Here is a 25,922-nt window from a genome sequence, read left to right on the forward strand (position 1 = left end):
TAATCTATGGGCTTAATTTTTAAGTATTTATCTTGGAAAATAATGTTTATGAAAAACAGTGTTTGGGGGTTCTGATGAAAGTTGTTATAATTGGTAACAATAGTAAGGGAGAAAATAGACATGTTATGTTCTTATGAAGGCTAACTCAGAGCAAGAAGGTTTATTCTACACAACACTGGAGGAAATAAAGTAATTAAATGTAAACAGGAAATATCATCCCTCTCATTACTTGACTAGCAAATAGACTATACAAACTACGTAGATATCAAAGGTTTTATATATGTACACAGCCAACATAATATCAAAATATATTTTATTCTGGACCTCTTTCAGATCTGATTCAAATTACAGTTGTCAAAGCAATACAATGCAAAGGGAATCTGCAACAACAACAACAAAAAATGTGCCTAGAAAGGATAAAAGGGTCATTGGGGACAAATCATTGTGATGTGGAACCAAAATACATCATAAGTGTAATTAACATGGTCCAGGACAGCATAGAACATCTATATCAGTCTTCCTTACACAATAATCATGAAAACTGAACAATAAAGTTGTTTAACATGTACAAAAAACTGTCATGGGCTGGTTTACACTTTTACAACAGTTTTAAGGTTAACTGGATAACTAAAGAAATGATGCAGACATTTTAATCCAGTGCTATAGGTAGGCTCACAGAATTAGACCCAAAGGATTTGTAAAAATTAAAATGAAAACATTATAGCTACAATGTCAAAGTCAGGAAAGAGAAAATTACTTCTGTATTCAAGGATTACAGAGCTACAAAATGCAGTCTGCTTGGTTTTGTTTTAATGAGATGGGTAAATACATCAGACTAGATACAACATGCAGAATGTTTTCTTGAACTTATCCAGAAATTCCAAAGACAACATCATGAAACAGCTTACTAGAAAAAAAAATATGCCCTAGTTATTCACCCTGCTTCAACACTGGTAACGTAAAGGCAGAAATAAAGAATGCTATCAATACCTCAGAACTACTGATATAAGACATCAAATTTCTAAATCAGTGTATTAAAAAAAGTGAACTTCCTTTTTTTCTCTCTCCTACATTTAACTAGAATCATGTTAAAAAAACAAAACTGATATTAAATGTGACACTTCAGAGCTACTACTGGAAGGAGTAATTCATAACTGCCCTACCCACCTCCTTCCATCCCTGCTGATTCAGAGAAGGGGGGAAGGGACCAAAAACAAACCAACAAACAAATAAACAAACAAAAACACCAATCAGGGTCTCTTGTAGGTTTGCTGCTATTCCCCAAAATGTTGGCATTTGCTGCCATGCCACAATGTTGGTCCACTGAAACAGGATTTCTGCGGAAACTGTTAACAGTAATTTACCATGTGCAAGTACCTTCCTTACCATATGAGAATAAACACAGGTTCTGTAGAAATGTACAATGTATATAAGAAAATGAAAACTGACTTAAAAGAGTAAATAGCACTGCATTTAAGATTTAGTTTTCTACTTATCTAATAAAACTCGTCATTTTTGCTCGCACAAGTATGGTCATTTGTGATTCCTTTAATAGCAAAAATGCACAGTCCTCTTCAGGCCTCTACTCATTATTAGTTTACATTACTCTAAACAAAATCAGTCTACATAAACAGATAGCTCCTTAAAAATAGTACTCTCTCATTAAATCTAATTTGACAGAAAGAAGTTTAAGGAAAAAAGGAGTGCTTTTATAAGTTAAGTGAAAAAGTACAAATCTTTGGCCTTTCTCTTGACATTTTTGTATGTCAAAAAGCAAAAAACCTTCGTGTAATTCAATCTATTGATTACTTTTGCACCATAATTTGTTTTTTACACCACAAAAGGAGGCACTTTCAGTATCTGTAAAAGATGTTTTACCCTAAAACATACTTACCTAGAGAATAATTAATTAAAACAATTTGATACGTTCTAAGACCTATTAGGAAATCATCAGTTACCACTTCTAAAAGTCATTTGAAAGTCAATAATATTACCTGATTGATTGTGGGAAAGGGGACTGGAGCAAATGTAAGTACTTAAGGGATTTCCTACTTGGAGAAGAAAAAAAAATTCCTTTATGACATTTAAGAGTGGCAGCTGTTCTTTCTTCATTCTATTTTAATCAAATTTTCCCTTCCTATTTTTCCATATGATCATACATTTCTTACAGTAGCATATAAAACATAATGAATTCCATAGACCAACTACTGGATTCAGTTGATCTTCAGGAATAAATTCTCAGGAAAAAATGGGAGGAAAAATGAGTAAGAACCCCAAATATAGAACTTTACAGGCTGTGAAACTTGGTCTCTTGCAATCATGTTACTGCTCAAATTAGAGACGATCTTGTTTTTGTCTATTGGAGCAGCATCGTGGCACATCAGCAGGCAATGATGATGTGAGAACAGCAGCAAAAACAAACAATTGTATGCTCACCAAGAACCCAAGCCTACAAAATGGATACCTTTCAGAGAAATTTACACTTGAAAGACCCAAGACTTCAGGATAATAAAGCTCTGCATTTATAATCTTTATATGTCCTATTGTGGCTATTATGCGTAAGTAAAATAGCTAAAGAATTAAAAAAAAAACAGCAAAGATGACAATATCATAAAAATGTAGCTGTCCATTTTGACAGCTATATTGCAGAATTTCTTGACTATCTTTTAATCAGCTGGGAAAAAAGTCAATAACTGTATGCAAATGAATAAATTGTCCATATCAAAATACAAAAGTACTATCAATAATCACCTCTGACTTTCAGATTTAAATTCAGTGCAATTGACAAATGCATCACTAAAGGAAAATGCAGCTTAAACATACTCAAAACATTTGTGTCTATTCCTGGGAGCACATTTAAAAATTATTGCACAGATTTTTTTATTTTTATTTATTTTTTTTTAAACAACAACAGAGGTCAACCAGATGTGAACCTCTAGCAATAAAAGCAGGATTTCAAGTGCCAGATACTCAGCATATTAGGTTTCCTACATAAGTCACAGGGTAATAAGTTCTAAATTATCTCTAATGTGATCCAAAACCCTAAAAACAGCTGGCACAAAACCATCATGAATGACTGCCTCTCTGGATGTAAATCTTAAAAAATATTATTACAGTATCATAGTCCCCACTATCAACAACTGGGGTACATATAACAATGTATTGTGAAAATTAAGTGTATTTATTCTCTTTACCTATAGCAAATGCTACTCTACCTTAGTAAAACCAAGACTTGCTTCAATCAATGCTGTTTTGTAAAAATAGCAAAACAACAAATGCTGCAAATCAAAGCTGCATTAACTTGGGTTAAATCAGTTTCCACTTCAACACAGAACACAGGTTAAAATTTTAGCAGTAAAGGCCTCAAAATAATTATTGACAGAAATAGTGTTGTAAATTTGCTAAGCTTGATAATAAACAATTCCTTAATTAAAATCTGTAAGATATAAATTTGACAACTATTCTCTTCCAAATTGACACTCCTAGATTCTTATGTTAATGACAAACCCTGTTAATCATACACATAAACATGGCCTCATGCTAACATTTGTCTGTATATTTTACTTTTAGTTGCATGAGCACAAGAGATTTGATGCCTGTTATCTTTAAGAAAACACTTGACATAAACAGAGTAAAAGACATGATAGAGTAGTGATTACTGGAAAAAAAAATAGCAGCTTAAATCTATCTTATACTTGAAAAAAAAAATGTAGTCACAAGTACCACAAATGCAGAATCAGAGCAGCAAGGAGGTTAGTGCAATTATCTTTTTTTTTTTAATTCTGAATCACTGCTATTAAAAATACCTTGAAGCAAGTCTTTTGTTTTAAAGATTGTTTTTTAAACTAAGGTAGCAAGCATTTTGCCATGTAATGGCAGTGTTATATGCCGTTATCTTGCTTTGTATAAAAGAAAAACAACATGAGAGATTCTTAATACTGGAGTTTGGTTACATTACATAGTTAAGCTTCTATACAGAATGATGGACACTTTGAGAAGCTAATCCTTATCCAGAAACGTTTTAATCTCTTAGAAAACAAAGCAAAACAAATAAACAACAAAAAACCCAAAACTACTTTGCTCCTTTTCACAATAGTGCACATTTTAACCATAATTCAGTTATGGCTACAAAACATCAGAAGATTTTTTAAAAATGTATCTTCTCTATGGTATTTAAAAAAAAAAATTTTGTGCCCTTCTAGTCTTTAATTGGCAGAAATATGTCCCAAAAAAGAAACTATTGTATTTAAGCCACATCACAAAAAAAAGAACCAGAAAAAAAACAAACAAACAACAACAACAACAAAAAAAAAAAACAGAGCATAATACCCTTTTACTGATGTGTCTTACAGATTGCCATGACCCAAGTCATATGTTTTCATTTAATTTCAAATTCCCCCTTCCTTCCACAATATGCACCAATTGAATATATGCTCTGGGAGCCATAAAATGTACCAAACATTAACCTCTTCAAAAGAATGCATTAAAATATTTTTAAGATTTTTTTTTTGTTTAAAAGGTGAAAAAAATATAAACAAGAAACTGATTCACTCCCTTACTTCATGCATCCATAATCTAAACCAAAAACAAAATTTAAAAGCAAGAACAAACTACTGCTGCAAGTTTTTTTTTTTTAAGTCCATTTTCTCTGTACATACAAACTGCTCACTACTGAAAGGAAACAAAAGAATATAATCCATGGTGTCTGCTGATTCAAAGGGGGAGACAAGGCTGTCATTAGTATCCAAAAACTGGTACATGTATGTATGGTCTGCTTTTATAACGTATATCTCTTTCTTCTGTTTTTCATATCCAAACTTCTAAATGCTATTTTAGGGGCACAGCAGATTAGATTCCAGCACTTGGTGAACAGAATTCACAAGCTGTGACAAAACTCTGTCATCTTCAGGGTGCAATTTTGTTTATATACACTGTATGTATATATTTCTTTTAGATTTGGCTGTAGTGGACTGGCCATGGTTCAAGTGGGACTATAGCAGTACGTGGGTCAGGGACAGTCATTTTGGCTATGTACACATTCATAGTCGGTCCATGGCTTCCAACTAGTAGCGCTATTTCCGAAGGTCTAATACACAAACCTGAAAGAAATTAAAATAATCAACCAATGAGTTCAGAATTGTTTTTTTTACATTTCAAGTTTAGCTTTTCTGTAGTACAATTTCAAATCTGTTTCTCAGTTCTAAGTTCATGAACCTTCAGCAAAATGGGCACTTTATTAACAGAGAAGTTAAAAGATTATCTAAGCAAAGGAAACAACCATAAGCTAATAACATTGGGGAAGAAACATAGCTAGAATTATTAGGAATTGCATTGTTCATGAAAAAGAAGGGGGGAAACATACAAAATAGACCATTCACAAATAATATTTAGCTATAGCTTCAGTATACAGCTAATGGTTTTCCATCTTCCCTCTGCTTTTTTAGAGCTCCAGAAGCCATAGCTGGTATATTTTTTAAAAATGTACAAACTCATCTTGAGAGTCTTTCAATATCACACCTTACTCTGCAGAAATCAACAGCATCTAATCTTCCTACCCTGAACCACCAACAGTCTTCTACAGGAAAGAGAAAGTAGAAATAGGCACTAAAAATTCTAATTTCTCTCAGAGTGAAAGTCCACTATATTTAATCTCACTAAGATTTATGTAAAAACTGTTCCTTCCTTGATTATGAAGAAAATCTTCCAGCAAAGAGAAACTAAATTTTATTTACATTATTTGAATATAATGAACATAAAGAGTATATAGCCTTCAGGGGAGAAAAAAAAATCAATATCATTTCTTAAAATTTACTTTGCAAAGAACTTCAGTAATTAGTGACTACTGCGATAAGCCACATTCCAATGGGTAAACACAGGTAAATGCATGCGCACACAAACTCTCTGCCTCACACTCCTTTAGAAACTATTATACTTACTGAACCATCTGATGCACTGGCTCCAACTTTGTCTCCTGCTGCATTCCAGCAAACTTCAAAAATTCCACCTGTTCCCCTATAGCTGTGAACTAGAGCACCTGTCTAAAAAATGAAAAGCAGAATCTTAAAAATTAAAATTACAAATCCAACAGTGAGATAAAAATATTACATGGTTTTATGTCTAGCAATCAGAAGCTGGACTTAGCTTGAAGTCCAAAATAAGTGCAAGTTCTGAAATGCTAGAAATTTAATGAAGATATTTTTAAAAAATAAAAATACTATCAGTTTGCTCTCAAAAGATTACTCTAACACATATTCAGTTATACTAGATTTAATGACAACACTTGACTAAGATATCTTTGGCTTCTTTGACACAGATAATAACAGCCATAAATAAAGATTTAGTATGTGACAAGAAATACATATTTGTTATTATCACTTAAAAAAGCATGAGTTTGCTATCATGTTCAAAAAAAATTAATTCTGTTTGATAAAACATTTCAAAGAGGAAATATAACAAATAAAGATAATCCCAATATAAATCTATTGTTTATACCATATTTATTTATATTTATTCAGTAGTCCTAAACTACAGAAGGAAATAGGTCAAAGAGGAGGATAAAATAATAATTATTATTATTATTATTATTATTAGTGCTGGGGATTGAACCTAGGGCCTTATGCATGCGAGGCATGCACTCTACCAATAGAGCTATATCCCCAGCCCTATACATTATTCTTGAAAGATGTTATAAGTTAAAAAGAAATGAGCAGGAACACTAATAATTTCATTGATAATTTAGCCAAAAGTAGAACTAAATTATTTAATTCCTTCAGTAATGAAAACAAAGATCATTCCACTGCTCTAAATAATTACAATTCAGTCCAAAAATGTATATTCCTATGAAGTCAGTCATTAATAGGGCAGAGGGCAGAAGCCCTGTTTTGAGAATTGGAAAACATGAAAAATGTGCTTCTGGCACTCTGCTAGGACAAACCACAGAAGTGACCTTGCAGTTTTATGTTACCCTAAAAAGTCAAGCAAAAGAGCAGCTCTAATTAAAAACAACATGATAGCAAACCACATACCTTACAAATACTTCCCAATATAGTCTATACATGTTAACTACTGGCCTGGAATATTATTTTCCTTTCTTTCCTCTTCAAATTCAGTATGATAATAGTGGCACAAACCACAGATGCTTGCTATGGCTGATTTAAGAATGTGAAGGCCCAGCTGTTTCTTTTGCTTTCTACCTAAAATTTCTGATAATTTATGGGATTAATGAAAACTAAGTATACAGTAAGCCTGGAGTATAGTTAATGAGAAAAGAATGTCATCAACAAAATCTAAACTCCGCTGAGGTATAGAAAATAAAATATGTATAATCTACAGATGTCTTTGGAATTAAAAACGTACTTTTCAAAATACTTAATCTCTAAGTTTGAACTGGACTACAATTAACCAAAATGGTATGGTCAACCAATCAGGGTTACGCCACTAAAGGGCCAATGGGCCAGATATTGGGAAAAGCCTCAATCATTTACCTGTCAAACACTTTAATAAGGCATTATTTAACTGGAAATAAGGCATTTATTTAACTGGAAATTCCCCCCAAATATATGTAGATATGACAAAACAATCATCACTTTCTCCTTCAATGAAAATTCACTAGGTACCATTTTATTACTTTTGAACTTAAATTAAAATGAAGTATCGTATAAACAAAGTGACACAATAAAATATGGTTAGCTGATCAAATGCCCTTATAAGCACAGCAATGTGCTGTACTACTCCCTACTTCATTACCCAAATTTCATTAAAATTGACTTTGTCACAATGAACTAAATGAGAACTTAAAAATGAATCAAACATAAGCAAAGAGTAAATTAATGAATATATTTTAAGGAATGTATTTTGCATAGTAACATAAAGGTACCTCAGAATAAATTAAGAAAAAGAAAAGATGATCTTGGTAGAAAATTATAACATTTTACTGAATTTATGAATAAAAGACAAACAATAGAAATATATTTATGGGTGATAAAATTCAGTGACAATGATTTCCTCCAATTTCACCTATAAATTCAAAGCAGTCATAAGCAAAGTCCAGAAATGTATATGCTCTTTGTTGGAAATATTAAAGACCAAAGGCGAAGAACAGTAAAGTAACTTTATTTTGCACCATATATAAAAATCAATCCCAAAGGAGTTAAAAGCACATACAAAAAGCTCAAAGTACTTTATGAAAGGAAGCAATAAAAAAAATCTGAAAACTAAAATTAAAAACTTCTCCATGATAAATACCATAGTAAAAAAATGAAAAAAAAAATGAACTGCAAGATCATTGCAATCCATATGACCAAAGTGAATTAGTATACATAATGAACAGAACACCAACTATTCAATAGGGATGGGGGGATGAATACACTATAGAAATATAAGGGGAGATGTGTGCACTGAGTGCATCTACTCCAAAAAAAGAATATTCAAATGGAAAATAAGAATTTAAAAGGACATTAAACTCACCAACAATCAAGGAAGAACAAATTAAAACAGAGTATTATCCACCAAATTGGACACATATTTAGCAGTTTGATGATCTCAAGACAGAGAAAAATAGGAAATCCAAAATTTTGCTACTAAAAGTAAAAATTTGATATAAGGAGTCTGACAGCAGTTTTGTAGGCCCATAATCTCCATACACATTCACAGACAAGTATGTATGTGCATGCACATTATGTATGTGTGGTAAAAGTATTAGAAAAACCTTCATTCATTTGCAAAAGAAAACACATGCAAGAATGTTCACAGCAAATGTTTATAAGCCTACCAATTAGAAAATGAATAAACAGCTACATTCAGACAATGTTCTAGAGTAATCATCATTCTTGACCTACATGTATTCATATGATTATAATTAAAACATAAAATGGTAAAAAATACAAGCTTTAAATGATATATACAATTTCATACCATTTATGTACAATTTGACAACACAAAACAGTTAATACATGTGAGTTAATACATCATGGGAATAACAAATACACTATACAGGTTTGCTTAGAGCCTCTAAGAAGAAAGAGAAAAAAGAAAGGAGGTAAACACTTTAGCTCTATCTACTTTTGCCATGTAAATGCAGAAAGAAAAGGATCTAAAACAAGTGTGGCAAGAGGTTCCTATCAATTAAATCTGGTTGGTAGGCATATGGATGTTCATAATAATATTTTGTTTGAAATATAATTAAAAGTGAAAATGAAAAACAAGACTAATTTAAATGTGTGAAGATTTATATTACTGTTATTTATATTTTGATTCACTTTTACAAATATTCTACTGAAAAGTTTTAAAAGGTTGAGTTAGGTACACATTAGTGTCCTCTCAGACACAGTTAAAATTTAGAAACAAATTTCTAAAGCATGTACATTTAGTTACAGAAGATATCCAACACAGGCAAATATTCATAAAGAGAGAAAATGGAAGAGCAAAGACAAGAAAGTAACAGTGAAATAACAACATTAAATATTCACATGTCAAGGGCCTTGTTTTTCTAGTATACGTTTATAGAAATCAAAAAGATCAATAACTCAAGCAACACGTGTCCTACAACTGCAAAGACGAATGAAGAGACAAGTGACTGCAGAGCCTATACTATAAAAGAAATGTGGTACACGGAACACAAAAACTAAAACACGGGAAACAAAATTTTTTCAACTTTTTAAAAAATTTCTTTATTTTTATGTGGTGCTGAGGATCGAACCCAGCACCTCACATATGTGAGGCAAGAGCTCTACCACTGAGCTATAACCCCAGCCCCAGAAAAATTTTTTTAAGAAAAAGAAAGCAATAGGCAGTGCTACTTTTAGGAAAGGACCTGTACACAGCACAGTCTCTGAAAACATCATATGGATTACAAGTTTTTTTTTTTTTTCCTAATAATTCCCTGTGTTCAGCCAGGGATTAAACTCAGGGGCAACTGGCCACTGAGCCACATCCCCAGTCCTATTTTATATTTTATTGGGAGAGAGGGTCTCACTATATTTCTTAGTATTTTGACGTTGCTAAGGCTGACTTTGAACTCATAATCCTCCTGTCTCACCCTCCTGTGCTGCTGGGATTACAGGCGTGCACCATTATGCCTGGCTTCTTAATATATTTTTGATTATTCATATAGAGCTCCTTCAAAGAATTCTTTTAGAAAGTGTCATTTACTTAAATAAATGTGTCTTAAGCTTTCACACTCTATGTCTACTACACTATTATATTTGGTTTTTTACTTAAAAGTACAAAAACAAATAATAATAAATAAGAAATCTAAATCTATTTCTAAATTCTGGTGTACATATGAAAATATTTGTTTTCATCTTTATTTAACTGGAAATTCCCCCCAAATGTATTGCATTTTTAGAAGAACTGAAGTAATACTGCCTGAGGAATAACCAAAGGGGTGGAAGGTTGGGTAAGCAAAAGCAAATGTTTCCCATTAAATCCTTGAGTGTTTGATCATTTAAATAACTTAGACATACCTGTGTGTTCCAGATGTGCACACATTTGTCAAAAGAACCACTTGCCAGATACCTGCCATCAGGACTGAAAGCTACACTGTACACAGGCTCTTGGTGTTTTGTCAAAGTATGGATGCAAATTCCTCGGTCTACATCCCATAACCTAACAGTAGAATCGAAGGATGCACTGAAAAGGGAGGGAAAAAAATTTTTTATAAGTTACAGAATGCTTTCTCAGACTTGCTCCCAACCTCCCATATTCTGCTATTCCTAAATGGCTTGCTACAAATCCTTTATGAGAAGCAGACTGGACTGTTAAGATGAAAGTATTTTAGAAAGTAAAAGCTAATCAAAGAGAAAGGCAGCTTTAAACCATCTCCAAATCCCTGAATTGGAAAACATAAATGGGCTAATTTACTGCATTCTTCTCTTTAAATAATCCATTTTTACCGATCCACACAAAATTGCCCATATTTTATATTTTATCTTTTTTAAAAAATGCTGATGAAATTTTATCATACTATGCCTCAATTACTTGCATTTTAATCAACATTAGATATCACCAGTTGATATTTGATTATTTCCCAGAAATACTACTAAGAAAACCCCATGTTTAAAGCTTTCCATAAAATGTATTCTTGTAAAATAGATTCCTATTTCATGGAAACTTCCCTAATTTTCTGTCATAAGTTAGTAGAAGTTATTATTTATAGAAGAATCATAAAAGGAAGAATAAAACGGAAATATCACCTTGCTAACATAAGGTTGGCATTTGGATTATTTGTCCCTGGTCCTGTTGGACTCCATTTAATAGTATAAATTTCTTTATTATGTGCTTGCAAATCATGGACACAATTGTCTTGTTTCATACTCCATATCTAAATAAAAAAGAAAAACAAATATATTTTTTTCTATAAAATGGAAACATTTAAAATGCTATTTTGCCAGAAAATCAGAACAATTATAGGAATCAAGAGAATATTTATAGAGATTTATATACAATGGAATATATTTAACATTTCTCTCTCTATAAAAACGATAAATTAGCTTTTAAGCCCTCTATAAATATTCACTATTCTGAGGACTTGAAGGCTGAATTAACTGTAGTTGTTCTAAGATTACTTTGGATACCTTTAGATGATGCAAGTTCAATTTTTAAGAAGGTCCTTGACTAATGATCCTAAATTGTCGAATGCCTAGTTTTTAAGCTGTTCTCCCCAAAATTATAAATTGCTCTTAAAATTTAGAAGTGAAAAAAAGCAACCTACAACTAATATAATGATAACTCATAGAGAATAAACAGATACAATAATTAAAGTTAAAATGACTACATGGAGAATAACTTTTCCAAAGATCAAAATGGGCCTATAGTTGAAATTCACATTTCGGTAATGTAACTAATGGAAGGCAATGAAGCGTTATCATAGTGATTTTTTTTTTTATGGTTAAGTATTTATAACCCGAAATAAATAAATCTAAAACACGTTTCCAAAACTTATTTTATTAGACTGGTCAATAGCAAGTAATACTATTGGCCACCACCATTTCTTGAAAAACTCTTCTCTACATACTTGCTTCTCTTTCCACTTTTGTCATTACTTCTCAGTTTCCCTTTGGAAACTCATCCTTCTTGAGTTGGTAATTCTTAAAGAGTTTCTTAAGATTATTCTCTGTCACTTCTTTAAAATCCAAGATGAAGAAAGGCTGAAAATTTCTAGTTCCAACCTATTCCTCCAGCTTGTAACTCAATCCACGACACTAGCCTTCTTTCATTTCCTCATATGTGCCATACACTGTCCCAAAATAATTTTTACTAGCAAACCTTTCAAGATGGGGCCAGACTCAAGAATTGTCTGTCTGAAAACACAGCAAGTACTTATAGGGATGAATGGAGGGGTCCATAAGGTTTCCAGGATAAATTTAGTCTTTTTATGGTAGAAGAAAAACAGTTTTCACAATTGTCGTATCTGCAAGGGGCATTAGTATGCACATTGGTACTGCAAAGTCAAGAATAAAACTGTATTCAGCAGAGTTAGTTAATGTAGAAGAGGATTCCAGGTTTCATTCATTTGAAATTTGTATTAGGTTGTTCTTTACCTCAAAATTCTTTTTCCCTAACTGAGGTATGTCATATTCTTAGGTGAAAGACCCGTTTTTGTTGTTTGTTTGTTTGTTTTTCCACTCACACACAAAGAAGGAAAAAAATCCACACTGAAATGTATATGTGGCATGTTCATTAGACTCCCTTACTTACTACAAGGTTCTATGCTATGTATCAAATTTCCCAGTAAGGGTAAAATCAAGTTAATACAATTCATAGAATTTTAGTAAAATGCACATATGCTACCAAGATCTCAAGTATTTAGTGGTCAAATATTTACAGGTACAATTAAACTTTAACTGCACCAACAAATAACTTCCTAATAGTGAAGATAACTTATCACACTTATTATTATCTATGATGTTTAATTTTCTGTGACAACTTTATTGAGTCACAGAAATCTAAATTAGGTAATCCAAGAAAAGGAGTTTAATACAAGGAAATAATTTTAGAAATATTGGGAAGAGTGAAAAACAGAGGAATGTGAGGTCCTCCAGAGAGAACTGCAAGAACACTAAGACTGCAGAGAAAGCAGGAGATGTTTGTCCAGTGGGAACTGGAGATACAGAGAAGAACCTGACTGGCAAGAGCAAGACCCTTCCCAGAGACCCAGCCTGTCTTCCACTGTATGAACCCATCTGGAAAAACAGGCACAGGAACCTGGGAAGTGTGATTTGCAAAGTGAGTCCCCTGGGTTACAGAACATTAGCAGGGCACAGTATGGTCAGGAATGAATCTGAGAGCAGACTAACAAGAGTAGGACAGCCATCCACACTGCTGCCAGAAGCTGAGATACATCCAGAGCAGCAGAGTACATACACAGTGCTGAGAGAAGTTGATCCACATTTACTTGCTGATTTAGGTTCGATTTTCTAGAAATCATACACTGAGCCAACTGTTTGAGTCAAGTGATATATTAAGGAAACTTTGAGGAGAAACAAATAAGGTAATAGAGGAAGCAGGTTGGAAAAAAGGGAATAAACCAAGAAAGGATGAGGATGGGGTACTCAAATATTTGGTTAAACTCTACCTCTGGGTGTTTCTGGATGAGAAACAAGTGAAGCAGATTTCCTTTCCTAATGTAGGTTGACATTATGCAGATCTAGTGACAGATGAAATAAAATAAAAAAGGCAGAGGAAGAAAGAATTCTCTTCCCTGGCCTGACTGCTGAGGTAGAACATGGGTCTTCAGCTCTTGAATTGAGACTTACATCACTGGTACTCCTGGTTCCCAGGCCTTGTTACTCAGACAGCACCAGCATTCCAGGGTCTCCAGACTGTACACAGCAGATAGGGGGACTTCCCATCCTCCATAGTCATGTGTACCAAATTTCTCATAATCTCTTACAGATCAACCCCCTCCCCTTCTCACTTCCTATTGGTTCTATTTCTATGGAGAATACTGATTGATATATTATCATAATTTACATGATACAGCCTTTCTTTTAATAAAATTTACTTATTCTATTCAAGAATTTTTACATATTTAAGAAAATACAAAATATGTGTGTGGGGGGGGATTAATCATTCAAGAGTCAGCTAGGCTTAAATGTAACAGGGATATTCTAAACAATCTTAAAACGGCCAGAGTAGCCATACTATGTGTACCCCTAACCCATCTCTTCCCACTAAATGAATTACCTTCAAAGTCATGTCATCAGAACAGGAGGCCAGGAGATTGCCAGTTGGGTCCCATTTGATAGCATTTACTTCATTCTAAAAATAACAGTAAATTTTCACATTTTTGGTTTACAAATTACAGTGATACTTGGACATCAAGCATACATACTTCAAAACATTCTGGAACATTATTTTTTCATCATTGTCATTTTGAAGGGGGAAAAAGGCTTCTTACCGTATGTCCCTGGAATGTTTTAATAGGTCTGTCTTGTCCTAATTTGCAGACATGAATGCACATATCTGTACTACAAGAAGCAAAGGTATTGTTGCTTTGCCAGTCAACATCCAATGCCGGTGCTGGAAAGGAATAAAAGTTAGGTCTGCTTTTATTCCACATGTACTGAATAACAAGTATGCTAAATAACACTTAAGTATTTCATCTTATACTTTTTAAGAAACTAAGAAAACATTTAACAAGCTAAATAAATATAATAACCATTAATAAATTTTGGTTTAGTTATTTCTATGTGAGACAAAGCCTAACAGAAAATATACTGGCCTAGTAATCTGTTTCATAAATTACTAGCATAGGAACTTGATTTCAGACCCAAGCAAGTCACTAAATTTCTCATGGTGATTCCTTATTTAAGAATGATAATATTCTACCTATAACCTTAGTATACAGGATATTATGAAGATTATGCAAGAACTTTGCAAAATTACAAGTGTTAGACAAAAGTTATTCATGTAAGTATTACTGCCATTAACCCCCTGATAACGGAACAATGAAACATCATTAGTGAATATTTTTTCTTCTAAGAAATATCTAGTCAAATACCCCTTAAAAAAATCAAATATCTCTTAAAATAATTGAACTTAAAACCTAAAAAGCTGGCTAGCATTTAACACTTAGTTTGATTTTAGTTCTGATATGATTAAAACATTCTTTCATTTTCCCCTATTGCATGGTACAAGACTCTCTGTAATTAGCAACAACAATTAAGGTAATGACAGCAAGTAATTAGGTTAATATGAGCCAAAAAAAAAAAACCCATCCGGATTTCAAGCATACTGTGGCACAGGAGCCACAGTCAGTCGGAATAGAAGTAGGTGGCTAAAAGAAGATACTTGAATGTAAAAATTACATGAAATTTAAATTTTTGTGTCTATAAAAAAAAATTTACTGAAACCCAGTCAAGCTCATTAGGTTACATATTTCTATGTCTGCTTCTGCACTGTTAAGGGCAGAGCTGACTAGTTCCACTGAAGACCCTCTAGCAAACAAAGCCCCAAAATAGCTCCTTTCTGGCCTTTTACAGAAAGTATGTCAATAGAATTTAGAAGAAAAACTTAGAGAAACATGGGAAGACTAAAGTTAAGTTGTACACATAGTACCTATTATTATAAAAAGACACAAAGCATTTAATAAAGGAGATCAGAAAATAAAACCCTTCCTTTACTGTATCTAAGAACAGTAGTGACTGGCTATGCTTAAACATATTATAAACAGATGTTTTGAACTTATACTAAACAAGTAAAGGAATGTATCACGTATGAGAACTTGCAACAAAGTAAAAATGTACAGTCAGAAGTACAAAAAAAGATAGGAAGAGCCAGATGTGGGGGTATAGGCCCATAATCCGAATTGTTCACAAGGCTCAGGCAGGAGAATCCTAAGTGTGAAAACAGCCCAAATAACTCAGAACTTGTCTTAAAATAAAAAAGGGCTGGGGGTGTAACTCTGTGCAGAATACTTGCCTAGAATGCACCAGGCCCAAGGTTCAAATCCAGTATTACAATAAACAATTAGACAGAAAAAAAGAAGACTTGAAGCATTTATAGAGGGAAAATAATGACAATTTTCAGAATTATGATGTAACATTTTTAAAAAGATAACGGACAAGAGACAAGAATGAGACTGAATTCATTACCTGGCTCAGGACAATTAGGTAAACACTAAGATCTAAAGCATAGCTCAAGGAAGCTTATGGTAATGATATGATTAGATATCATCTAGTTTGGGATATATCTCTATAATGAAAAACCAGGAATCAGAATACTTTCTGGTTGAGTCAGTTTATAAACAAAAGTAATACTAGATGGGAAAGGAATATTTAAAGGGAACTTGCCACAAAAGGTATATGGAATTCACCAATTCCCTCTCCACGTCATATTTAACCCTTCCCAAAAGCAACCTTAAGAAAACTACAGTGACATACATAAATTCACCTTTAGTACAAACTTTTAAATTATGAGACTTTATAGAAAACACTCGAGAATTGCATCATTTTATGGCTAGACACTGAGTAAACTGTTGACTATATTCCTTATTGTCATAAGGTAGCATTGCTCTAGCTGGTATGTGGCCTTCCTCTCATAGATCCTTTAACCTGTGCTGTGTCATAGCTAACCTCAGAGTGCTTGCTAAGGACTTCCAGTGGCAAACTTCGGCACAGAACTGTCCTACTCTGCTGTTGCCTATGTACCTCATGATGGCTAATCCCTAATGACTGGTGGCATATGGTTTGGGGAGGGAAGAGGGTTAAAACCTAGCATTGACCCAAGATGGTAGGCTAGAGGGAGGCTGCATTCTGTGTCACTCCGTGACCTGGGATTCAAATAGTGGGAATAATGTTTCTCTGCAAGTGATTAGAGGATCCCCACAACTGCTCCTGCACAGGAATCACAGCCGCTGTGCTGGCTTAGGTCTCCAGGCCTAAGCATCAGTGCAAAACTCCAAGCCACTTGCCCATGCAGGACCTCTGGGTGCTAGACCAGGACTACCAGCATCAGCATCTGCACAGGACTTCTGGCTGCCCACCTGTGCAAGAATCCTGGATGCTGCTCCCATGTGGACCCCCATCTACCAAAGTGGGGCTTTCCTCAGTTGCCTCCATTTTGGTACACTATAGCCATTTCCACAGTCCACTATACCCAGTAGCCTGCACCTAGGGATACTGCACAGGATCTGGAGATAGCTGCCAGCCACAACACACATGCCATGGAGCTACATCTCACCACCACCTGGCCCCACCAACCTGACACCCCATTGCTGAAAGCAGCCACCTTTATCTTGAGACACCTTCATCACCATCTTTAGTTGAGGCAACCGCCAGCTTGGAACCCTGGCTGAGGCTTAGAAGCAATATCATAGTACCTTTCTTTAGTCCCCGACTCCCCCATATCCCTGGCACCTGCTAACCTGGCACAGTGCCTGTGGCTATGCAGCCCCAAAAGCAAAGACCACAAGACATCCAGAGAGAAAGGTTCCTGATTGGAAGTAGAAAGGAAGGGGTAAGGTACAGTTAATTAGAGACCAGGAATTGTGAGGTCTACATGAAATATAAAGAGATAAGACCAGGCACCCACATCGCACAAGCAGGCCCAAAGGAGATCCTTAGGGTGCAGTCTCCCATCAGGACCAGCAAGAGCTATATCCCATCTCCACGAGCTCTGCCCAGAAGACAAACCCTCCCACCCTAATAACTTTTACCATCCTGAGGGTGGATACACCAGCAAACAATTGAAAAACCCACCCATTGGATGACAAGGGAAGCAGGAAAGATAATGATCCTCAACAAAAACAATCCCTATATCTTCCTTCAAGATTCCCCCCACTCTCTTTTTGCCCTCAAATCACCAACATTTGTGAAACCAAGTACTTTTCATGAATTAAGCTACTGAGAATCAGATTGTCTGAATGGTACAGTATCATTTGTGTTGTATATTCTTTTATCTCCTATTTTTATAATTCTTACTTTTCTTAATATTTTTGTTTTCTGTACTCTATTGTCTTCCCACTTATTTGTCTCCCCAAAATCACTTTCTCTCTCTCCTCCTACTACTAAATCAACTTCTTCAGATTCTTCTTTCACGCTTTCTAAGATCTAATAACTCTATACCATCACCTCCTACCCCCTCAGCATCTCATTCTACACCTCACCCATGGATCTCTGCCCACCATTAGAAATGTAGACCGTTTTTGCAAACCTACTGTTTATATTGTGGATAATGATTGAACTTACAATTTCTGTATATTGTGACAAAAACGTAAACGTCTTAATAGCAGCTATTTAGCTTTAGGGTTTATATTTTGGGATCTGTTAATATTGTTCTCCCCCTTAGAGGAGAGAGGTATTGGAATCCTGCAGGGACACAATAAACCTATAGGGTAAAAACTATAATGCTTCATATCCAAAATGCTAGAAGGGAAGACACACAAACAACTTGAAAAAACAAGGGAGAAAGTACCTCAAACAAACCAAGATACTACATTATTAGAATCTATGACAAGCACAAAAGAAAGCAATGACAGAGGAGGAGTTCAGGATGTACATGATTAAACTGTCCTGTGAATTAAAGGGGGATATAAGAGAGCAAATAAAGGAAGCAAAAGACCATTTTGATAAAGAGCTAAATAAGCAAATCAGGAAGCAAAAGTTTACTTCAATAAGGAGGATAGAGGTTCTGAAAAACAAAAAACAAAACCAAACAAACAGAAATCCTTAAAATGAAAGAAACAATAAACCAAATTAAAAACACAATAGAAAGCACCACGAAGACAGGACCTCAGACAATGAAGACAAATATATAATCTTGAAAAGAATGTTGACCACACAGTGAAGACAGTAAGAACCATGAGCAGAACATTCAGAAGCATTGGATAACATAAAAAGACAAAATTTAAGAATTATTGGGATAGAGAAAGGTACAAAGTACCAAACCAAAGGAATGAACAATCTATTCAATGAAATGATATCAGAAAATTTTCCAAACATGAAGAAGGAACTGGAAAATCAAATACAAGAGGCTTACAGGATACTATATTTACAAAATCACAACAGATTCTCACTAAGGTACATTACAATGAAAATGCCTGGCACACAGAAGATGGAGAGAATTTTAAAAGCCACAAGAGAAAGAAATCAGATTATATATATATAATATATATATGGGGGAAACCAATTAGGATATCTGAAGATTTTTCAACCCAGACCCTGAAAGCTAAAAGATCCTGGACAACATATACCAAGCAAGAATCTTATACAACTAAAAACAACTAGAACTACAAACTAGAACCTGCAATACAGAACATCCTCGGTAAAATATTCCTCAAGGAAGAAACAAAAAACAATAATGGAAATCAGCAAAGGGAGGTATTACACTAAAGGAAAAACCAATCAAAGGAGAAACCAAATCAAGTTAATACCAAAAATAAACAAATAACACCGGGAATACAAATCATGTCTCAATAATAACCCTGAATGTTAATTGCCTAAATTCACCTGTCAAAAGACATAAACTGGCAGATTGGATTTAAAAAATGACACAACAATATGCTGCCTTCAAGAGACTCAGGTCATAGGAAAAGACATCCAGACTGAAGGTGAAAGACTGGGAAAAAAACATACCACCACATGGACTGCGAAAACAAGCAGAGGTTTCCATCTTTATCTCAAATAAAGTAGATTTCAAGCCAAAGTTAATCAAAAGGGACAAGGAAGAATATTTTATACTGCTTAAGAGAACCATTCATCAATAAGACACATAATTATAAATATATATGCCCCAAACAATGGAGCATCTACGTTCATTCAACAAACTCTTCTCAAGTTCAAGAGTCAAATGGACATAACACAAGAATTCTGGTGAGTTTAACACATATATTGAATATTTCATCGATCAACAAGTGAATACACTTTCTTCTCAGTAGCACATGAACCCTTCTCTAAAATAAGACCAAATATTATAGCAAGAAGCATTTCAGCAAATACAAAAAAGTAGAGATACTACCCTGCCTTATATCAGATCACAATGGAATGAAATTAAAAATCAATGATAAAGTTAAAAAAAAAATAGAAGCTACTCCAGCATCTGGAGACTAAATGATATGCTACTGAATGAACAATGGGTTGCAAAAAAACATCAAAGAGGAGATTAAAGTCCTTAGGGGTAAATGAAAACACTGACACAACACATTGAAATCTCCAGGACACTATGAAGGCAGTACTCAAAGGAAAGTTCATTGCATGGAGTTCATTCCTTAAAAAAAGAAAATGTCAACAAATAAATGACCTATCATTACATCACAAAGCCCTATAAAAAGAATAAATCAACACCAAAAGCAGCGGAGACAGAAAATAATTAAAATAAGAGCTGAAATCAATGAAATTGATTTCATTACAAAACAAAAAGTTGGCTCTATGAAACATTAAATGAAATTGATAAACCTTTAGCCATGCTAATGAACAGAAGAGATAAAACTCAACTAACATCCCTGATGAAAAAGGAAATATCATGACAGATACTACAGAGATACAAACAATAATTATGCCATTAAGAGCCTACAAACTAAGAAAAGCCCAGGACTAGATGGATACACAGCTGAGTTCTACAAGACCTTCAAAGAAGAACTAATACCAATAGTCCTCAAATTATTTCATGAAATAGAGAGGGAATACTTCCAAACTCATTCTATGAGGCTAATATTACCCGGATTCCAAAACCAGACAAAGATACATCAAAGAAAGAAAACTTTAGACCAGTAACTCTAATGAACATAGATGCAAAATTCTCAATAAAACTCTGGAGAGAGAGAGAGAGAGAGAGAGAGAGAGAGAGAGAGAGAGAGAGAGAGAGAGAGAGAGAGAGAGAGAGAATGTGTGTGTGTGTGTGTGTGTATGGAGGGGGGTCTGGGGTAATGGCTCAGCAGCAGAACGCTTACCTAGCTTGTGCAAGGCACAGGGTTTGATCCTCAGCGCCATGTTAAAATAAATAAAATAAAGATAGTGTCCAAATACAACTAAAAAACAAAAATTAAATTAAAGTTTAAAAAAATAAATAAAATTCTGGCATATCAAAAAGATAGTGCACCACAATCGAGTGGGGTTCATCCCAGGGATGCAAGGTTAGTCAACATACGGAAATCAATAAATGTAATTAATCACATCAATAGACTAAAGATAAGAACAATATGATTATTTCAATAGATGAAGAAAAAGCATTCGAAAAAATATAACACCCTTTCATGTTCAAAACACTAGAAAAACTAGGGATAACAGGAACATTGTAAAAGCTATCTATGCTAAGCCCCAGGGCAACATCGTTCTAAAGGGATAAAAATTTAAAGCACTCCCCCTGAAAACTAGAACAAGACAGGGATGCCCTCTTTAACCACTTCTATTTAACATAGTTATTGAAACTCTAGCCAGAGCTATTAAACAGATGAAAGAAATTAAAGGGATATGAATAGGAAAAGCAGAACTCATACTATTAATATTTGCTGAAAATATGATTCTATAACTAGAAGATCCAAAAAATTCCACAAGAAAACTTCTCGAACTAATAAATGAATTCGGCAAAGCAGAAGGACGTAAAATCAACACCCATAAATCAAAGGCATTTCTGTACATCAGTGACAGATCCTCTGAAAGAAAAACTAGGAAAACTATCCCATTTATAAAAGCCTCGAGAAAAATAAAATATCTGGGAATTAACCTAAAAAAGGAGGTGAAAGGCCTACACAATGAAAACTACAGAATGCTAAAAAAAGAAATTACAGATTATATTAGAAGATGAAAAGATCTACCTTGTTCTTGGATACGCAAAATTTATATTGTCATTATGCACATACTACCAAAAGAACTATACAGATTTAATGGGATTCCAATCAAAATCCTAATGATGTTGTTCACAGAAATAGAAAAAGCAGTCATGAACTGTTATTTGGAAAAATAAGAGACCCAGAATAGCTAAAGCAATTCTTAGCAAGAAGAGTGAAGCAGGTAGCATTACTATACCAGACCTTCAACTATACTACAGAGCAATAGTAACAAAAACAGCATGGTATTGACCAATGGTACAGAATAGGGACTAGCCCACAAAACTAAAATTATCTCATATTAGACAAAGGCACCAAAACCATATATTGGAGAAAAGATAACCTCTTCAACAAATGGTGCTGGGAAAACTAGAAATCTACATGCAGCAAAATAAAATTAAGCCCCTATTGCTCACCATGCACAAAACTCAACTCAAAGTGGATCAAGGAACTAGGAATTAACCCAGAGACACTGCGCCTAAAAGAAGAAAAAAGTAGGCCCAAATCTTCATCATGTTGGATTAGGCCCTGACTTCCTTAAGAATCAATAATGGAATGGATTCTAACTAAAAACCTTCTTCATAGTTAAACAATCAGTGAAGTAAATAGAGTCTACAGAATGGGAGCAAATTTTTACCAAACGCATATCAGATAGAGCATTAATCTCTAGGGTATATAAAGGACTCAAAAATATTAACACCAAAAACCTCCCAAAATAACCCAATCAGTAAATGGTCCAAGGAGCTGAACAGACACTTCTCAGAAGAAGATATACAATCAATCAACAAATATATTTTTAAAAAAAGCTCATCATCTCTAGCAATTAGAGAAATGCAAATCAAAACTACTCTAAGATTTCATCTCACTCCAGTCAGAATGGCAGCTATTATGAATACAAATAACAATAAACATTGGTGAGGATGTGGGGAAAAAAGCACACTCATACATTGCTGGTAGGATTGCAGATTGGTGCAGCCAATATGGAAAGCAGTATGGAGATTCCTTGGGAAACTGGGAATGGAACCACCATTTGACCCAGCTATCCCACTCCTCGGTCTATACCCAAAGAACTTAAAAACAGCATACTACAGGGACACAGCCACATCAATTTTATAGCACCACAATTCACAATAGCTAAATTGTGGAACCAACCTAGATGCCCTTTAGTAGATGAATGGATAAAGAAAATGTGGTACATATATACAATGGAATACTACTCAGCACTAAAAGAGAATAAAATCATGGCATTTGCAGGTAAATGGATGGAGCTAGAGTATATAACGCTAAGTGAAATAAGCCAATCCCCAAAAAATAAATTCCTAAAGTTTTCTCTGATATGAGAATACTGGTCCAAAATGGGGCTGGGAGCTGGGGGGAGGAGCATTAGAGGAAGGGAAGAACTTTAGATGGGACAAAGGGGAAGGAGGGGAAGGGAGAAGGCATGGGGGTAAGAAAGACAGTGGAATGAGATGGACATCATTATCCTAAGTACATGTGTGAAGACATGAATGGGTGTGACTCTACTTTGTGTACACCAGAGACATGAAAAACTGTGCTCTATATGTGTATTATGAATTGAAATGCATTCTGTCATGTACAACAAATTAGAATTAAAAAAAAAAAACTAGCACCCTTGGTTCAAGACTGGAATGACTCTGAAGTTGCTAAATATTTCTAATATCTGCGAATCAGGACAAGATTGGGCCTTCTTTACCCAAGAAACTCATCCTTACTTGGTTTTCTCCCCTTCTTTTCCAATCTGCTCTCTATTACCTCACTGTTTCTCTTTTAAAAGTCTCCTTAAATAGCGGGGTTCAGTGGTGCACACCTGTAATCCCAATAACTTGGGAGGCTGAGGCAAGTCGACTGTAAGTTTACAAGCCAGCCTCCGCAAAAGCAAGGTGCTAAGCAACTCAGTGAGACCCTGTCTCTAAATAAAATACAAAATAGGGCTTGAGATGTGGCTCAGTGGTTAAGCATCCAGAAGTTCCATCCCTAGTGCCCTTCCCCAAAAAAAGTTTCCTTAATATATTACTTTATTCAAACATTTGGCTCAGTTGGATTTCTTGAAAAATCAAACCTAAATTAAAAGCAGTTGCAACTACATAAATGTTTTATTTTTATTTTATTTTATTTATGTGCCAGGGATTTCATAAAATGTAATTTTTATGAATACAAATTAATAATCAATGAAAAATATAGTGTTATATAAGAAACAGTAATTGGTTACCTTCCTTAACTACCTCATTCCTAATTCCGCTTCCTTCTTATCTGAGGAAATTTCTTTCTGGTAGTTTCCAGGATACTACCTCATTCCTAATTCCGCTTCCTTCTTATCTGAGGAAATTTCTTTCTGGTAGTTTCCAGGATATTTCTAAATTATATGCATGCACTGCTCTTTCTTATTGTACATATATCTTTTGAGTTTTTACTATAGAAGATATGATTTAGTAGTCTTGCAATTGTCTTATGTTCAATCAAGTATTTATTCCCTACCCCATTCTCCTAATGTAGGTAAATTATCATTTTTATGAGGTTAATACAATGTAAGTCGTGTGTGTGTGTGTGTGTGTGTGTGTATGTGTGTATGTATGTGTGTGTGTGTGTGTGTGTGTCTGTCTGTCTTTCTTTTTTGAGGTGCTAGGGATAAAAGCCAAGGCCTTGTGCTTGCTAGGCAAGCACTCTCCTAGCCCTTCCACTATTGATATTGTTATTTTTTATAACTAAGTAACATGGTAACTACAATGTTATTTTTTTCTTACACACATTTTGTTTTCCCAGAAATAGTATTCATATTTTTGCTTGTTTAGTGTTCTATATAACTATGAATTGTTTTAACCTTCACCTCTTTGCCACAGCAGTAGATATGCTCTTGGCTGGTTCAGACATATCAGGTGGACTACTCATTTGGTTTTCTCATGGAGCCATCCCCTAGAGCCATCTGTCATCCTACCCCTCTCAGGGCTGATTGTAAACTAATCCTGCTGCCCAACTCTCATCCTGAAATTTGCTTCTAGCATCAGCCCAGAAATTCCCTTTACCTCTCTTCTATAGTTGATCTTATATTTTCTAAATTCCAGGCCTTTTTCATCTTGGTAGTATACATCTATAATGGCTTCCTGAGAAAGAAAGCACTGGGATATATACATGTTTTAAAAGTATAAGAAATATAATATGTGTAAATCAAACTTGGATGAAAACTACAAGTAAAATGAACAGTGTAGTGGATGGGATAAAATGTATTCTAGAAGCTAAAAAGATGTGTGAACCCAAAGGCAGTATAGAAACTATCCAAAATAAAAAACAGAAAACTATCCAAAGTGGAAAACAGAAAACACTGGAAGAAAGGAAGAAGGGAAGAAGAAGAGGGAAAAGAAAGAAGAAAAAAAGAATACAGCATCAGTACATTGTGGGACAACTTGAAGTAGACTAATATAAGAATCTCACCCCACCCACCCCCCAAAAATGTTAGAAGTTAGGGAAAGAAAAGAAAAAATTTGAAAAAATAATTGCCAAAATTTTTTCTAATTTGAAGAAAACTATGAACCAAAAGATCCAAGAAGCTTAATGACCTTCAGTGATAAGAAACATAAGGAAAACAATACCAAGAAACAACATATTCAAATTCTTCAAAATCAGTAAAAAGGAGAAAATATTAAGACCAGCCACAGGAAAAAAGACAAATTATCAACAAAGAGAAAATAGTAGCACATTAAAAAAAAAGAAAAAAGTTAAACAACAACAACAACAACAAACCAAATGACCCAATCAACAAATGGGACAAGGACATGAACAGACACTTCTCAGAAGAGGATATACTATCAATCAACAAATATACAAAAAAATGCTCACTGTCTCTAGCAATCAGAGAAATGCAAATTAAAACTACTCTAAGATACCATCTCACTCCAGTAAGAATGGCAGCCATTATGAAGTCAACAATAAATGCTGGCAAGGATTCAGGGAAAAGGCACACTCATACATTGCTGGTGGGATTGCAAATTGGTGCAGCCAATTTGGAAAGCAGTATGGAGATTGCTTGGAAAACTGGGAATGGAACCACCATTTTGACCCAGGTATTCCTCTTCTCGGACTATACTCAAAGGACCTAAAAACGGCATACTATAGGAACACAGCCACATCAATTTTATAGCAGCAC

The 25,922-nt window shown here is 34.4% G+C and overlaps 1 protein-coding gene across 11 annotated transcripts in view; it reads right to left on the reverse strand.

The window, feature by feature from the left end:
* Window positions 1-296: 296 nt before the first annotated feature.
* Tbl1xr1 (TBL1X/Y related 1) overlaps window positions 297-25,922 on the reverse strand; it is a 144,805-nt gene continuing 119,179 nt past the window's right edge. For all 11 annotated transcript variants that reach the window (XM_078043673.1, XM_078043676.1, XM_078043675.1 and 8 more), the window contains 6 exons: window positions 14,399-14,520; window positions 14,185-14,259; window positions 11,193-11,320; window positions 10,464-10,629; window positions 5,937-6,038; window positions 297-5,099 (listed from right to left, as the gene is read on the reverse strand). In XM_078043673.1, the coding sequence (XP_077899799.1) occupies window positions 5,073-5,099; window positions 5,937-6,038; window positions 10,464-10,629; window positions 11,193-11,320; window positions 14,185-14,259; window positions 14,399-14,520 (620 nt within the window). In that variant the 3' untranslated portion in view covers window positions 297-5,072. The remainder of the gene's footprint in view (window positions 5,100-5,936; window positions 6,039-10,463; window positions 10,630-11,192; window positions 11,321-14,184; window positions 14,260-14,398; window positions 14,521-25,922) is intronic.

This window comes from Ictidomys tridecemlineatus, chromosome 3, assembly GCF_052094955.1.
Source record: "Ictidomys tridecemlineatus isolate mIctTri1 chromosome 3, mIctTri1.hap1, whole genome shotgun sequence".
NCBI classification, from domain to species: Eukaryota; Metazoa; Chordata; class Mammalia; order Rodentia; family Sciuridae; genus Ictidomys; species Ictidomys tridecemlineatus.